Below are 17647 nucleotides of genomic sequence, written 5' to 3'. Positions count from 1 at the left end.
CTCCACAGTTTTTTTACGAGTGTCGGTGTCGGCGACTCCCATTTGGCGCGGAGGTTTTGCCCGCAAGCGACCTGGCGCATACCCCCTCAATGCGCTGGGTGTTCGTATGGGCCGGGCCAACTTCGTTTATTTTTCTTTCAATTTTTTTCCTTCACTTAACTTTTTCTTTTTCTTTCCCCCCCTTTTTCTTTTATGTTTATCCGTTTCCTTTTCCTTTTCTTTTTTTCCTTTTCCATATTTCATTTTTTATTTTTTACTTTATATTTTTGAACATCTTTCAAATTCATGAACATCTTTTGTAATCATGAACATTTTACAAATACATGAACATTTTTAAATTCATGAACATTGTCTTAACTAGTGAACATTTTTAGAATCTGCGAACATTTTTCTGAATTATTAAAATTTATTAAATTCATAATTTGTTTTTGAAAATCATGAACATTTACTAAATTCGTGATCATTTCTCTTAAATTGTAAACTTTTTTGAAATCATGAACATTTTTTAAAATTCATGAACATTTTTTAGAAATTCATGAACATTTTTTGAATTCCCTAACATTCTTTTGAAATCATGAACATTTTGGGTATTCATGAACCATTTTTTAAAATACACAATTTCTTTAATTTAGAACTTTTTGATACCCTTTGTTATTGGAAAAAACAAATAAAAACAGGGGGTGTCCCAGCCAGCACATTTGCCTGCCCAAAAGGGCGCTAAGGTGGGCGGCGGGTGCGCGTGCCTGTTTTCTGGTGCGTGGGTCGCCGAACAGGAGGTCCCGTCAGTTTGTCTATTCCAACACTCGTGCTTCCGCGAATCAACCTGTGGTTGAGTTGGTTAGGTGGACAGTGGTATCCCCAACCCACCAGGGTTCAAATCCTGGTGCTCGCATTATTCCTGGATTTATTTCAGGATTTCCGGCGATGCACTTTCAGTGGGAGGAGACGTTCCCGTCGACGACGAGGCGCCTACGGTGACTTCGTAAATCTCAAGATGATATGCCGGCTCAGTCTCTCGGAGGTACTCATAGGGGTAGGGTGTGCGTGTGTGCGTTCATAGGGATGAGTGTATGCGCGTGTATATGAGCGCTTATGTCTGTACTGATGCTCAAAAAAAAAACACTCGTGCTTCCTGGGCCCTTGTGAAGTCTCCGGTGCTTGACGTTTCTACGCGATGGGCCCAGAAGTTGGGTGGTGACATTGTTGCACTGGTGTTTTGGTGCATTCACCTCCAAAATGAAAAGGAAGTGAGTGCGTCTATTTGGCTCCCGAGTTCATCTGCTTCCGGGGTGGACAGTATTTCATAAAAAATATTAAAAAAAATCATTTTTTTTATGAAACATGCTTATGTGCTTGAGGTCCGTTCTAAATTTCAGCTTATTTGGACATCTGGGTAGCTCTCGGCAAAAAATACAAATTCAAGGTCTTTGAAACAAAATTTACTGTTCATGTACTGTCCTGACCCAATTTGTTTTTTTTGGCTGAAAACTACTTGAGCTGAAATTTGAAGTGGACCTCACACACCAAATCATCTTACATGAAAAAAAATGTATTTTTTTTATTTTCTTTTCACAGGGTGCAGATGTCTGGGTTTAGAAATGGATATTCGAAGAGAAGTACTCTAATATGTACTCCCTCCGTTCCGAATTATTTGTCTTGGATTTGTCTAGATACGGATGTATCTAGACTCATTTTAGTGCTAGATATCTCCGTATCTAGACAAATCTAAGACAAGTAATTCGGAATGAAGGGAGTAGGCATTAGCAGCTGGCGCACCACTCAGTAGCTTAGCTGCCAGGACAGTAATTAGATATAATGTCATTTTTTACGAGGTAATTAGACTAACTACCTGCGTAACATCGGGAAAGGATGAAAAGTAGCATCTTATATACGCAGATATTTCACACACAGGTAAAAAAAATCTAGACAATGGAACACTAGTCGAAGGCACGTGCTTTGCACGTGTGCATTCTTAATTAAAAATTTGCATACAAGAAGAAAATTTTAAATATAAATGAAGCACTTTTTATATGGAGTTTTAACTTCACAACCTTTTGCGGAGTTACAATGTTCATGAACAAATTTGATTTTCTTTTTTTTTAAACATGTTAAGAGTAATTTTGGTTAAACACTTACTTGACAAACTTGTTGTTAATACTCTCAAACCGTTAAATCACATCATGGGATCAGAACTATATATTTTTTCAAAAAAATAATCATCTCCATGCATTCTACATCACTTGGACGTAGATGGAATACAATGCATTCTACACCATGCATATTCAATATTTTTGCGAAAAAATGGGTATGTAATCAGTCCATATATACATATACATGTAAATGAATGGTAGCATCATAAAATTCATGCAAAAACGTGAGAACAGCCGTTCCGCTTGACCTTTTTTTTTGCCTTTCTTTATTTTGCAGAAAAATGGGTATGTATCAGTCCATATATACACATACACGTAAATGAATGGTATCATCTTAAAATTCATGCAAAAACGTGAGAACAGCCGTTCCGCTCGACCTTCTGTTTTTTTTTCTTACTTTTTATTAGAAACACATTTTGATTTTATTTTTCCTAAAAAAAACTTTTGATTTTATTTGAGAGGTATGTGCTCGACCATTTTTTTTCCTGCCTTACCAGCTAGGCTAAAATATGGTTTGGGCTGACAATTGGTTATACGCACACGGGCCTTGAAGCTTGCCACTGGGCCAACTGTATGGAGCCCTAGTCCAGTCAGAAACGTCAAACATCAGATCAGCTCCCTCGCACGCTGTCGAGCGAGTTCCCTGAAAAAAGGACAATCGAGCGGAGCGCCACGGCGCCGCCGCCCCTTCTCCCGTGTCTCTGCCCCCCACCCCCCGGGACATCCGACAGGCGCAAGCGCAGTGCACGACTCGGCCATCCCGCAGTTGCAGGTACAGTGACACGACCGCACACGCCGGCAGGTGGCACACTCCACACCTCCACGGCTCCGACGCGCTGGCGCAGGAGATACATGTGAAGCCTGGAGCCTACCGTGGGTTGTGGAGTCCTCTAGAAGGGCGACTCGTTTTCAGGTTTGGCGGGAACTACTTGGGTGGCGAATCCAAGTGACAGAGGCCGTTCGATTTGATAGAGTTGACGGCTACAGATGAATCTACTCTGGAAGTTACGGGTAAAAGAAGAGAGAAGAAGGTAGATTCAAAATATTCAAAAAAATGTGTACTATAGTAGTAGAGAAAATGGGTTGGATTATACAATAGGAAACCACGGAAGATTCTAGAGATGAGACTTGCAGTAGGAGGTGAGGGTGACTGTATAGTCCTATATATAGACATCTCAAAAACAAACGGAGGCCAAGAGTAGCCTCAAGAATGGCTAGAATCTTGCAGTGCAGCACAATGTAATGTGGTGCATTTGAGATGGACACGCATTATTGTGAATTACCTTTAGCTTTGGTGTTCGAAGTTCAGAGCAGTCTGGAAATTTTGAGCACGTAACAAAACCACTGCATCAGTACAACCACAAAACCACCTCCACAGCTGCCTAGCTGCCTACTTACTAACTTGTAGTTTGAACATATTCAAACCATTCTACCTAACTATGTTGATGTATTCGAATTATTCCGTTGTACAAATAGAAATTTGTACAAGGGACAAAACAAAACACAAGAGAGTCTCTTTAATATTGATGTGGCACCAGATAATTTAGAGAAAGAACTTTTGTTTGCATCCATACCTCAGGTGGCTTTGGATGAAGAGGTGTATCGTCACGTTGGCGGATACATTTAAAACAGCGGTGGAGGTATGTGTAGTTCTGAGGGGGCCGTTGCCCCCACCCCCATCCCCCGCCCCCCACACGCGCCCCAATGTACTGAAGGAAAACTTTTTTAGAGGATTACATTATGAAGAGCTCAGTTATTTGGCCCCCAAAAATGCATATTTTCTCTCTCTGCTTTCTCCTGCGCAATCTTCCTAGGATTAGGCGGCGCCACCTCCGTGCGGGCGGCCTCCAGTGCCTCCAGGCGGGCCTTGAGGGCAACTCCAATGCGTCGACGCAAACATACGCGGATTTTGTGCTGCATATTTTATTAATTACTGATGAAATTCGTCGGGCGTCGATCGATCGTAGCAGCATCACATGTTCGCGCGCATTGGCTTCTTGCTCTCTTCCATTCAGACGACGTTGTTTCTTACCTTGAACGTGTGCTCCTGGCGGGTCCATAATTGTGTATACGGACAGGAGAAGTGTCCCCCAATGGATAGGAGGCAGAGCGATGGTGTTTCCTTTTCCTTCTTGTTGGCTTCTTGTGTGTGAAAAATATCAATTCCATTTCGCCAGCCGATTTGGTCCAAACAAGAAAAGTATTCGATTGCATGAGAGGCTCGACAGTTTACTTCTTAGAACATGTAGCTGGCTGGAGGAAGGAGAAAGCACAACATCAGGGAAAGTGTTTGGACTACGCGGTCCTGACATGTTTAGCCATCCAACTCGAGACATTATTGGTCCGTCGATCGGTCTGAACGCACTTTTTCTCGCAAACCCGAGACAAACTATGGGCTTTGCAGAAGTTCGGACAGCAACCACGTAAGACTTCGACACCCTAGCCCATCCAAAAGCCCACAAAACCATCCCCTGACCCAGCACCTCCATCCTCTCATTTTTTTCACCTTCCTTTTTTCTCCTGCCATCGCAGCCGCTTCACCACCCCGGCTGCCCGCCACATCCCTGCCGGAACACTCTGAGTCCATCACATCCAATGGTACACCCCGGGCACCACCTACGTGGTTTCTCCTTCGCCGTCATTCCGCACCTCTCCTTCTACCGCCGCACATGTACCATCCGTTCCTAACATACTCACCATGCCTGGCAATTGTTCGGTGAAATGCCTGTGCTAAATTTTTTGTCCCTTCTTTGAAGCAATGGATTCGGATGTGGAGTACATGTACGAGCACTATGTTGAGTCGTCCGACGGCTTGTTCAATGAGGAGGACTACACAGATGATACGACGATGATGTAGGCGGTCCTTACAAATGGGGGGCGTGCGAAAGAGTATGTTCTCAATTTCAAGGGATCGATCAAGAGTCATCGAGTGCTCAACCGCAATAGGTCGTGCTCAACACCATCTCTAACCCAGTTGGCTGGAAAAAAAAATCTCACTTTGCCCAAAGACAAGAAGCAGGTAGCAAGGATATTGAGAGGGTATTTGAAGTTCTGCAGGCAAGTTTTGTACTTGTTCATGGACCTATTAAAAAATGGAATCGAGAGAGCTTGTGAGAGGTGATGACCTCTTGTGTGATCATGCACTACATGATCGTGCAAAATAAGGATGATGTTGTCGCAGGTCCTGAATTTGAGAATAGGGTGATTTTATCAAACTTTCAGACCAGAATCAGCCACATTTAAAGAGTTTGTTCAAATGTATTAACAAATTCAGCACTGAGAAACCCATGAGCAACTGAAGAAAGAGTTGATTGAGTATCTGTGGGCAGTTAAAGGGGATAACAATGTTGTAGTGTAATATTTAAATATTTTTAAAATAGAAGTACTGATGCATTTTTAAATATTTTTAAAATAGAAGTACTGATGCATTTGAACATTTGAACTATTCTAGCTAAATTGAAACTATATATGCGGCTATTAAGCGTGCGGACATTAAAAAAATTAAGGACCGATGTATGAGAATAGCATCGGATAGCCGGCTCCCGCATCTGTGTCCATGAACTAGTCGCTGAAATTTGTGGATCATTGTTTGAGATGCCCTATGACATCGGGTTGGATGATAATTCTGTGACTGGACAGTGATCCGGTGGGATGTATAGCGAGGTTTTGAGAGGTCCGGTTCCACGGTCTCAAAACGAAAGGCGACTTCTCGGTGGAGATCATCGCCACCTTACATCACCTGCGCACTCATCCCCCGTACAAAAAACGCGAGATATCGTGGCAGCTGGTAAGCCGCGCCGTCGTGTAGTCACACCATTCGTCTCGCTACGGACAAGGCGCGTCCGTGTGCGCGCACCAGATTAACGAAGTATGCAAATTTTGACTAAACGTTGGCAACAAATTTCATGAGCACGAATCGGACGTGAGCCGGCGGCTATACAGAGATAGCGACGGATTTCATAAGCTATAGTACCATGTCGACGACGGTGTCATATAGTAAGTGAAAGTGCGAGTGGCGGAACTAGCTAGCTCGAGGTAGGTGATCATGGCGCAAAAGGCGGCCGACGTAGCAGCCACGAGCGGCGCTGGCAAGGCCAACCCGCACGCGGTGGTGGTGGTGTACCCGCAGCAGGGCCACGTGATCCCGGTGACGCTCCTCTCGCTGCGCCTGGCGGCACGGGCCTTCGCCGTTACGGTCGTCAACACGGAGGCCGTGCACGACCAGACGGCGCGCGCTCTCGGTGTTGACCCGGCCGGCTACGACTTCTTCGCCGGCGCGCGCGCGTCGGGGATGGACGTGCGCTACGAGCTTATCAGCGACGGCCTTCCCGTGGGGTTCGACTGGTCGCTGAACCACGACGAGTTCATGGGCTCGCTGCTCCACGCGCACTCCGGCCACGTCGAGGAGGTGCTCGGCCGCGTCGTGGTCGACCCGGCCGCGACGTGCCTCGTCGCCGACACCTTCTTCGTGTGGCCGGTGACGCTGGCCAGCAAGTTCGGCATCGCGTACGTGTCCTTCTGGACGGAGCCCGCGCTCATCTTCAACCTCTACTACCACGTTCACCTGCTCACCAACAACGGCCACTTCGATTGCAACGGTGAAAAATTCGATTTTTGGAATCCACTCCAATATGCTTATGTTTCAATTCAACAGAGTGCCACTAATATTTTTGTCAAAAAAATATAAGAGTGTTTAGATCACTAAAGTGAGGGAGTAGTAGTAAATTTGGTTGCTGCAAAATGGTTTGCCATGCCATCAATTTTGAAGTTTCCTTTTTTGCAGAGCCTCGGAAGGACACGATCACCTACATTCTTGGCGTGCCGGCGATCGAGCTGCACGAACTCATGTGAATGAAGTCTGTTTTAAACCTTGAATTTGTAGGGCTCGTCGGAAACAAACCTCTACCTCTAAATCCCATGAAGTTCATACCCTATACTTATCGATCCCGGTCAATCTCGACCCCAAACCCGTTTGCATTGGGTTTGGCACGCTAGAAAAATAATGATCTCAGCCGGGATTACTCTCTAGTCTCGCCGACTGCACGGGTCCACATGTCATATTCATCTTCCCCAATCTCTCCATCTCTCCCTCCCGAGAAACAACGGCATCTCCTTCCTCAGGCATGGTGACGGGCTGCCATTCACTTGCACGCCGCGGTTTATCTACCAATCGAGTCGTTGATGTACCCTGCCGGCCGTGCCACTTCTTACACGCCGCTTGATGTCGTGCGAGCCACTCCGTGCTCGAATAGGCCGCACACGCGCAGCCGCCGCTGGCCCCGCTGCTGCCACCTTCTCCTGTCAGAGCATTGTTGCTGCCTCCGCGCTGCACATCGATGTGCAAGCTGTGCTTTCGTACCTGTTGCACCACACAGTGGGTCGAGCTACATGCCGCCCTCGCCGGTAGTCTTGCTGGCCACACGGTGTGTGTGAATCACCGATGATTTTCATTGATCACATCCAAGTGTTTATCTACATGTACTACAAGGGTAAGTGGGTAACAACAGAAATCGCAGCTGATTAGCATTACACAGGCGTGGGCGGTAGCATGGAGCGCTAGAGCACCGTGTTTGCATCGGCCGGCAGCATGGTGAGCGTCAGACACGGGTATGAGCCACTGCCATCTCCGTCGCGGCGTCGCGTAGCTCGGCTCCATGCTCGCTGTGAGTGCACGCCGATCCGCCGGCCGCAGTGCCACATGCCGGTACGGCTACCTCCACACGTTGAGTCACTTGCGGCCACGAGTCGCCGCCCCGTACGAGCGTGAAGCGTCGCTACGCACTGGCGCGAGCACCTTCGTCGCACCTTCGTATGCCTAGCCCCTCCAGGGTCCTCGTGACATCGCGTGGCCGGCTACAGGCAGATTGGCGGCGGGGCTTATAGGCGTGTTCCGCGCAGCGGCACATCGGACGCGAGGCGGGAGGATGGCAGCGTGAAGGGGCGGGCCATGAACAACGACCGGGCTAACGTCCACGGCGGCGCCAGGGACGCATGGGGGTACTACATGCCCTTGTCCGTCGATGAGCCCCATGGCGGGCAAGTGTCGCCGTTCTGCCATGTTGGTGCCGTCGAGGCGCTGCGCTGGTTTCAGGATGGAGAGAAACAGGAGGGGATTGGGGGTAGAGGATAGAGATGACAAGTGGGGCAGGGGTGTAAGTGAGAGTAGACTTTGATCCCAGGTAGGATGTATCTTTTCCCGGTGCGCCAAACAGGTCAAGGTTAAAATTGACCGGGATCAGTGAGTATAGGGTACAAACTTCAGGGATTTAAAGGTGAGGGTTTATTTTCAACGTGCTCTACATCCTCAAGGTTTAAAACAGACTTCACTCGCTCATGTCGTACCTCCAGGAGACGGACACCACCAGCGTGGTGCACTACATCATCTTCAAGGCCTTCGAAGAGGCGGCGGCGCCGACTACGTTCTCTGCAACACCGTGGAGGAGCTGGAGCCATCCACCATCGCCGCCCTCCGCTCCGAGAAACCCTTCTACGCCGTCGGCCCCATCTTCCCTGCCGGCTTCGCCCGCAGTGCCGTCGCCACCTCCATGTGGGCCGAGTCCGACTGCTCCCACTGGCTGGACGAACAGCCGCCGGGGTCCGTGCTCTACATCTCCAGTGGCGGAGCCAGAAACTAAATGTAGAGGGGGCCAAAACATGTCATATAATGTTAGAGGGGGCCAAATCACCTAAACATAGCTAATTTTGTTTGACAAATGGAAGATTAGGAGTACATATAGATGTATTTGTGAGTGCATAGGGGGGGCCTTGGCCCCTGCCAGCACCCCCTGCCTCCGCCACTGTACATCTCCTTCGGCAGCTATGCGCACGTCACCAAGCAAGAGCTGCACGAGATCGCTGGGGGGTCCTGGCCCGCGGTACGAGGTTTCTGTGGGTGATGCGGCCAGACATCGTCAGCTCCGACGACCCGAACCCGCTGCCTGAGGGGTTCGTGGCCGCGTCCGCCGGGCGTGGCCTGGTGGTGCCTTGGTGCTGCCAGGTGGAGGTGCTCTCGCACACCGCGCTGGGTGGCTTCCTCACGCACTGCGGGTGGAACTCTGTGCTGGAGAGCGTGTGGGCTGGAGTGCCCATGCTCTGCTTACCGCTGCTCACCGACCAATTCACTAACTGGCGACTCATTGTGCGGGAGTGGAGCGTCGGCATGCCCATCGGGGATCGTGGTGCGGTGTTCGCGGACGAGGTGAGGGCGAGGATTGCGGGCATCATGTCCGGGAAAGTGGGTGAGGAGCTCCGGGAGGCGGTGAAGAAGGTGAGGGCGACGCTCGAGGCCACCATGACGCACGGTGGGTCATCACAACAGAGCTTCGATGAGTTTGTCGACGAGCTAACGCGCCGTTGCAGCGGACGTTAAGCTGGGCCGACCAATGGGCCAGGAGCGTCGCATGACGGGCGTTGGGGAAGTGGCCGCGAATAAGAGTCTTTGTACTTTTTCTTGTCTGTAGTGTGTGTCCGGTCATTGACTCGGTGTTGTGGAGTGTGATCTTGTTTTCTCTACATATGAAAACTGTCTAAAGTCAAAATTAAAGTTATATAATAAAAATTAAATTTGTGATGCATTTAATGATGCCTACTGATTTTGTGTTGTAAATGTTGGTATTTATTTAATATAAAATTAGTCAAACTTTAAAAGTTTGACTTCAATCAAATCTTATCAGATTTGCCAAATCACATCTAGATGAGATTTGACAATGTTTACATGCCAGTAGATGTGATTTGGGGCGTCACCGCCCTTGTCTTGGGCACGAAGGTCTCCGGCGCTTCCTTAAGGCTTCTCCTTCGTTCCGGGCCAAGTTGGCCCCCGGTAGACACGACTTTTATATAGACATTCTACATTTTCTTTATACACCATAAACATTTCTTCTACACATGTTTAACATTCTTTTAAAAACATAACTAACATTTTTTTAAAGGGACGTGTCGCGTCCGTCGGTTGATCTTTTTAATAGACCGGCCGGATCACGAGCCGTCAGATGCCGCATCAAGCGGCCGAGTGCGCCCCATCATTGCAACACATGTCTTGTTGCAGAATTATGTCTGCAACATAGGTCTTGTTGCAGAATTTTTTTGCAACAGTTGTTTTGTTGTATTTTTTGCAGCTGAGTTTAATGTTTTCTGCAATCAAGGTCTTGTTGCAGAAAAAATTTGTAAGAGAAGTTTTGTTATAAAATGTGGACTCGTCGTAGACCAATGCAACACTACACATATTTCAGAAACATAGCTCCTGTTGCAAAAGCGCATTCGAGTGCGGGCTCTCACTTCAACACAAGTAACGTAGGGAAGGTGGCGGACGCGCCGCTGCAATCCGCAGTGCTAGGCGTCAACCGGCTGATCCGCGCGTGGGGTCAGCCGGCTCGACCACCGTTCGATTTAACCGTGGATCCCCTTGAGAAGGACTGCATGCACATGTCACTTTCATGCTGACGTATTGGTGGACCACGATTGCTTTTCCTTTTGTACTAATCCATGACGTCTGGATAATTAAGGTACAGTAATTCCTTGCTAATGATGCCACATCATCATGATTACTGTTAATAAACTCGCGTTGATCCAATCCCGTTCGAATTCAAATTCTAAATCAAGTCAAACGACAAAAGTTTTCTAACGTTTGAACTAAAATGTTTGCGATATTGTATAAATTCCCCTGACCTTTGTCAAGTTGAACCAACTCAAATTGGCTGACAAATAAATTCCTAGGTTTTCAATAAGTGGTCCAAAGGCTTCTAAATTGGCCTTTTCAAAAAAAGCAAACCTTCTCAACCTTTGCAAATGCCTCAAAACCTTTGTGCAGCCCTAGGTTATTGTATATCATTTTTGTGCAAAGTTTGAGCTTCGACAAAAATCAATCACTAATTAATCTAAACAAGAATACTAGCAGTTTTGTTAAATAAAAAAATGGAAAGACCCCCCCCCACACACACCCACCGGTCTCCTTCTTCCTCTGTTTCCATGGCGCGGTCGCTACAAGGGTGAGGTCAGGGGCGAAGCCAGGATAAAAGGTCGCCGGGGTCAACACAAACAAGTAACACTAATGTGTCCCATTAAAAACAAGGTAGAAAATTTATATCCAAAAATGTGTAGCTCGTATAACATGTCTATAATGTTTTTTTAGTAACCTGACATAAATAAAAATAATAATAGTTGCGAATGTATCCTAAAACTGATTACAAAAGTAGTTACCTCTCTATTTTTCTTGACCTCTACGTTCTTTCATCTTCAAAAAGTAATCTATTACATCCTTACGTGAAGTTGAATATAGAAGTCTTTGCTCCAAGAAACAAATGATGCAGTAGTTCATGAAATCATCACCAATGCGATTACGTAGCACAGTCTTCACTATTTTCATTCCAGAGAAACATCTCTCCACTGATGCAGTTGCGACAGGCAGCACTAATACTAGCTTCAGGAGCTGATAGACCAAAGGAAAAGCAAGATGCTTATTTGTACTAACCATCAGCTTACCAAGTTCATAAATAGTTTTCAGGCCTGTAAATCTTTCGTCTGCTCGCACATTATCAATGTAGAAAGGAAGCTCATGAACAAGTTCCTTCAACTGGATAGAATCAAAATCATCTGGATAGGACTTAGCCAAATCAACTAAGCTCTCAACATCGAAAGCTTCAAAGGAATCTTTTGGACAGAATGCAGCCATTCGGGTAAGAAGGCTCGAATTTACTTCATTAAAACGATCATTGAACTCTGCAAGCTGCAAGTCAATAACAGGGTTGAGGCAATCATATCTGTAGTGCTGATAGTTAGTGCGGTTGGTTTTTTTCCTTGGTTTATGCCGGTCTATATACTCTTCTTCCATATCCAACTTAGGAATATCATACAGCTCACAAAATGAGTGAGTTCTCTCCAATAGAGACTCCCAACCGTCATCTCTGATTTTCTGAAATTTTTGCTTGGTTAACTTCACCTCTACCATAGCCTCCAAGATGTCCTTATCTTTCCTCTGTAAAGATAGAGATAAAGCATTTGCATGTCCCAAGATAAGAAACATCAAGTGTAGATGAAACACGAAGTCAAAATCAGTAACATAATCTAAAAGACCACGAGCTTGACGCTTCTTTGCATCACTTGGCCCATCTTTTTCAACATACTTGAGTACTTCAATAACATCTGGGAACAAGTTAAGTATGCTCCGAAGAGTTTTATAGTGAGAACCCCAACGAGTGTCTCCAGCTCTTTGAAGTGATAGCTCTTGATTTAATCCCGTTCCAGTACTAAGTTGTCCACAACCAATACCTTTCTTCACTCTTTCTTGCTGACTCTCCCTAATCAAGTCTTTTCGTTTACAAGATGCTCCGGCCACATTAAGCAGAAGGGCTATCATGTCAAAGAAGTCACTAACATCATCATTCTTTTTAGCTACTGCCACAATGACTAACTGGAGTTGGTGAGCGAAGCAGTGAACATAATATGCTGAGCTATTCTCCCTCATGATCAAAGCTCTCAAGCCATTGAACTCACCTCTCATGTTGCTAGCCCCGTCGTACCCTTGGCCTCGAACTTGTTTTACGTTCAATCCATACTTCTTGAACAACTGATCAATGCCGGATTTGAGACATGAAGCAGATGTCTCATTCACATGAACAACACCAATAAGTCTTTCTTGGACTGCTCCGAACTCGTCGACATACCGCAAAACTACAGCCATTTGTTCCTTGCCTGAAACATCAGCGGACTCATCAACCAATAAACAGAAAACTCCACCACCAATTTCAGCAACAATAGATTTGACTATGATCTGCACAAATAAAAAAATTAGTTTGAACAGTACTATAGGTAATGTCATCATTTGTAAGATATAATAATAATAGTAATCAATCATTACCTCTGCATAGCATTCAGCAATGTCCTTCTGAATTTCTGGAGCTATCAGTTTATTATTTCCAGGCGCATCTCTTAACACAACTCTCTTTGTGTTCTCATTTTGCTCTGCCAAAAGAATTGATAACTCTCGAAAATTTCCTTTGTTCTTAGACTCTTCTGATTCATCATGACCACGGAATGCTAGACCTTGATGCAGCAAGTATCGAGCAACACTTATGGAATTGTTCAATCGAATCATATACTCCTTTTCAGTGACTTTGCTTTGCTTGTCGAGAGCAATAACAACTGATTGGTTATGTTTCAGCAAATTATCACATCTTTTGACTGTCGTATTATGAAAACTATTAGGAGATTTGCCCACATGGTCACGAAGTCTTTCCGGCTTGTTCCAACAATCAAAACCGTCAATTACAAATGTGTCATTCCCTCCTTGTCCTTCAATGGAATCTCTGAACAAGTAGCAATGTAAGCAAAAGGCAGCATGCTTCTCCTCACTGTACTCTAGCCAGTGATAGTCTCCAAACCATTTATGATTAAACTGGCGTAAAATATTGCCTATCCTCTTCTGTGGATACTTGAAGCCAGGTTGTGGCCTATGCGGACCTCTAATCAAATATCTCCGCCTTACTTCATCTTGTAGCTTTGGTCCTATATATTCTGATATTCTCCTCCTATCGGCTGGATCGTGGGGTAGCTTATCCAAATCTACCTGGTCTGCTCTAACTTTACCTCCTATCCTGCTTGGAGTTGAAGTGGCCGGCAAAGGACATGGGCGTATAGCACGTCTAACGTTTGATGGACTTTCATCATGACTAGGATCATTGCTTGTGGGTGGTGGTGATTTTCTTTTCAAATTCAGAAAACGCTCCATTATACTCTTACTACCTGCAATTTAAAACACACAAATAACAAAACAGAGTTAGTACTAACATAAAAAATTTACAGTACAAAGAGATTGTAATCTTTCTTGTTAGCTTACCTGACATTATGATGGGATGTGACTTGAGGCCTAATCTAAATTGTAATCCAGGTGATTAGATTACCCACACAACCTTCAAGCAGTTATTAAACAAATCAATACGTCAAACAAACCCTAGTACAATAGGAATTAGATGAAGAAATTGGCTTTAGTACTACTTATAGATCAATTCTGTGGAACGAATCTTAAATTTTGACGGAGTAGAGCTGTAGAGGACAGAGGAGTGGAGATTGGGAGCAGCGGCGGGCGGCGGCGGGCGGCGGCGCTTCAGGCGAACACAGGGACCGTCAGGCGAGACGTGAAGAAAGAAAGAAGGGCAACACGGGCCTGATCGACGGCACGCGTGACGTGAGAACGAGCGAAAGCGATCTGATCGATAGGAAGTTTTTTCAGGGGCGGATCGATCAGGTAGTGGAGATCGATGCGAACTCTGAAGTGGCAATGGGCCTGCGTGCAGCAGTTTTGGGCTGCTACAAGAGGGATCCTTTCTGGACCGGGGTCAAAAAAGATTCACTGCACCATTCTTCTGTGTGGGCTGTATATATATATAACTGGGTTTGGGCCAGGGTCATCGGGATTGGGGTCAATTGACCCCGGCCCAACACTGTAGCTCCGCCCTGGGTGAGGTCGACCCCGACCACCTCGTCGGCCTCGCCGAGAGTATAAGGCCGCAGCGCCCCCCCCCGCCTCGCTTCCTCTCCCTTCTCCAGCGCCGGGGAGAAGCGCCCGAAGCCGCCACCGTCTCCGAGCGTCGCCATGGCCCGTCGAAGCCGCGGCCACTGGCCTCATCGCACCCCACCGCCGTGCCCATCCGCACCTTGGGCCTCGTCTTCTTCGTCTACAGAACCAGGTTGGCGCCGGGGAGCCTCAACAACGCCGGTTGTGCCCGTTCCCCTCGCCGGTGCTTGCCTCGGTTACCTCAGCGACCTTCAGCTCCGATCCTCCCCGCGTCCACGCGAGCTCGCCGTCGTCTACCTCGTTGTGAGCTCCCACGCCGATTCCCCTTCCCATCTCCTGTTTTCGTCTCGCTGTTGGTCGTCGTCCCGCGCACGCCAGCGCGACTCCGTGCCCGGGCCCCGTCCCCGCCGTCACGCCCGAGCTCCGAGGAGCTCGCGGCCGCCGTTGCGCCGATGCTGCAGCCGCCCGCCTTCCGCGTCCGTGGATGCGCCGTCGCGCTCGCCGGCCGTCCCCTCCACCCCGCTGCCATGTTCCAGCCACCGTCCGCATAGCCCCTGGCCGCCGGCGCTCATGCCTGGCCCTCCCCATCGCCCGGGCAGGCTACGGCCTCGGGCACGGGCGCCCCTCCGCCCCGTTTTCTCCTACGGCGCCCCGCACCGGGGCCAGGCCGCGCCCCGCTCTCCCGCCCCTCGCAACTGCTTCGGCCGGCCGCTCTTGGCCATGGCCTCGCCTTTCTCTGAACGAGCACGGGCTCATCCGAACTGATAATGGGGATTAGCCCCTGTTATTTTTGTTTTTTTATTACTTAGAGTTAGCCTAATGACAGGTGGCCCTCCACTATTAGTTAATTAACTAAAAACTATAGTTAATTAAGTTAATAGACACTGACAGCTCGGCCCCATGATCTAATTAGTTTAACTAAAACATTTAGCTGTTCAGTCAATGACACATGGGTCCCACAGGGGCCTTTGACCAGTCAACATTGACCAGTCAACTGCCGACTTGGCAGTTGACTGGGCCCTTTGTCAGCCCCACACAGCCGCGGGCTGGGTGTACTTTTGGGTACACTTAGCATTTCTAATCTATTTTCGAAATATTATTAATTTCAGAAAATGGTTTAATCTTTGATAATTTATAGAAAATAAATCGTAACTCGGATGAAAATGTTTTCTATATGAAAGTTGCTTAGAAAAATCCAATGAATCCGAATACGCGGTCCGTTCATCTGTCACATGCCCCTAGCATGCTGAACATGGGACATTCCCCCTCCGGTCATTTGTGTGACAGGTCCGGAACCGGGAAAACATTCCCGGTTGATTTTCCCCTTATCCTTTATCGTGTACCATTACGTTAGGTCACACCTAGCACAGCTTATTGCCATGTTATGCCTTGTGATGCATTATTTGCTCTGTATTTACTGTTTCTTTCCCCTCTTCTCTCCGGTAGACCCCGAGACCGATGATGCCGCTGTGATCGACTACGTCACCTATGACCCCTCCTTGTCTGAGCAACCAGGCAAGCAAACCCTCCTTGAGCATTCCGATATCGCCCATTTCTTTCCCTCTCATGCTTGCATTAGAACTGCTACTGCTTTCTGTATGATCCTACTCTGATGCATAGCCTGTTTTGTTACCTGCTTTCATACCTTACCTGCTTATCCTAAACTGCTTAGTATAGGTTGGTTAGTGATCCATCAGTGACCCCCACCTTGTCCCAGTTGCCTCGCTTTATGTTTGATGACTCGATCAACATGATCGACGTCCAGGCCCCGACACCGCACATCACCCCCCTAGTTGTATGACTCTGCAGAGTTACAATCGAGTGCTGAGGGTGGAACCTCTTACATCACTCCTGATGAGATCTCTGTAGTATAGCTATCCGGTCGTGGTCATCGAGGGTGATTTCCTCCTTAACCACTTCCGATACGACTCTGTCGTGCAACCCCTCAAGTGTGAACCTCGAGGGTGGTCCCCCTGGACTGACTGAGATAAGAAAAGCTGGTATGAACTCGACCTCTTTTGTTTTTGTAAATATGATTAGTTCATCATTCCTGATTCAGCCTATTATGAATAAACATGTTTGCAATGACAACTAGAGATCATAGTTTCTTGTGCCATGCTTTATTAGCTAGGAGCTTATAATGGTTTACCTTGCGTGCCAACATGCTAGTAAAATGGTTATGATCTGGTATGATAGGGTGGTATCCTCCTCTGAATGATTTAAGTGACTTGACTTGGCGCATGTTCACGCATGTAGTTGAAACAACATCAACATAGCCTTCACGATATTTATGTTCATGGTGGATTATATCCTACTCATGCTTGCATTCGGTGTTGATTAATTTTAACGCATGTTCATGACTGTTGTCGCTCTCTAGCTGGTCGCTTCCCAGTCTTTTGCTAGCCTTCACCTGTACTAAGCGGGAATACTGCTTGTGCATCCAATCCCTTAAACCCCAAAGTTATTTCATATAAGTCCACCATACCTACCTATATACGGTATCTACCTGCTGTTCCAAGTAAATTTGTATGTGCCAAACTCTAAACCTTCAAATAAATATCTTGTAATGTATGCTCGAATAGCTCATGTATTAACTAGGGTTGTCCGTATCTTCCATGTTAGGCGGGTTATTCTCAAGAGGAGTGGACTCCGCTCCTCACTCAAGAGATAAATGGCTGGTCACCGGGATGCCCAGTCCCATGCTTTATGCAAAATAAATAAAAATAATTGCAAACAAAACTCCCCCTGGGACTCTTGATAGTTGGAGGCACTCGTTGTTTCGAGCAAGCCATGGATTGATGCTTGTTGGTGGAAGGGGGAGTATAAACTTTATCATTCTGTTTGGGAACCGCCTATAATGTGTGTAGCATGGAAGACACTGCCATCTCTTGGTTGTTATGTTGACAATGAAAGTATACTGCTCAAAATATTATTCATCTCTATTTCAAAACCGAGCTCTGGCACCTCTACAAATCCCTTCTTCCCTCTG

The 17647-nt window shown here is 46.8% G+C and overlaps 1 protein-coding gene and 1 pseudogene across 1 annotated transcript; one reads left to right on the top strand and one right to left on the bottom strand.

Moving 5' to 3' along the window:
• The first annotated feature begins 6195 nt into the window (after positions 1–6195).
• Positions 6196–9519, top strand: LOC123106720 (UDP-glycosyltransferase 86A1-like; annotated as a pseudogene).
• A 1656-nt stretch (positions 9520–11175) lies between these two features.
• On the bottom strand, positions 11176–13864 carry LOC123088117 (zinc finger MYM-type protein 1-like). Its single transcript, XM_044510313.1, has 2 exons — positions 13003–13864; positions 11176–12915 (listed from the first exon to the last, which is right to left on the bottom strand). The coding sequence occupies exons 1-2, from the start codon at positions 13237–13239 to the stop codon at positions 11350–11352; spliced, it is 1803 nt and encodes a 600-aa protein (XP_044366248.1). The 5' UTR covers positions 13240–13864; the 3' UTR covers positions 11176–11349.
• Positions 13865–17647: the final 3783 nt, after the last annotated feature.

The sequence above is a fragment of the Triticum aestivum genome, chromosome 1A, assembly GCF_018294505.1.
Source record: "Triticum aestivum cultivar Chinese Spring chromosome 1A, IWGSC CS RefSeq v2.1, whole genome shotgun sequence".
Classification (NCBI taxonomy): Eukaryota; Viridiplantae; Streptophyta; class Magnoliopsida; order Poales; family Poaceae; genus Triticum; species Triticum aestivum.
This window is presented reverse-complemented; position numbering and strand designations above follow the sequence as displayed.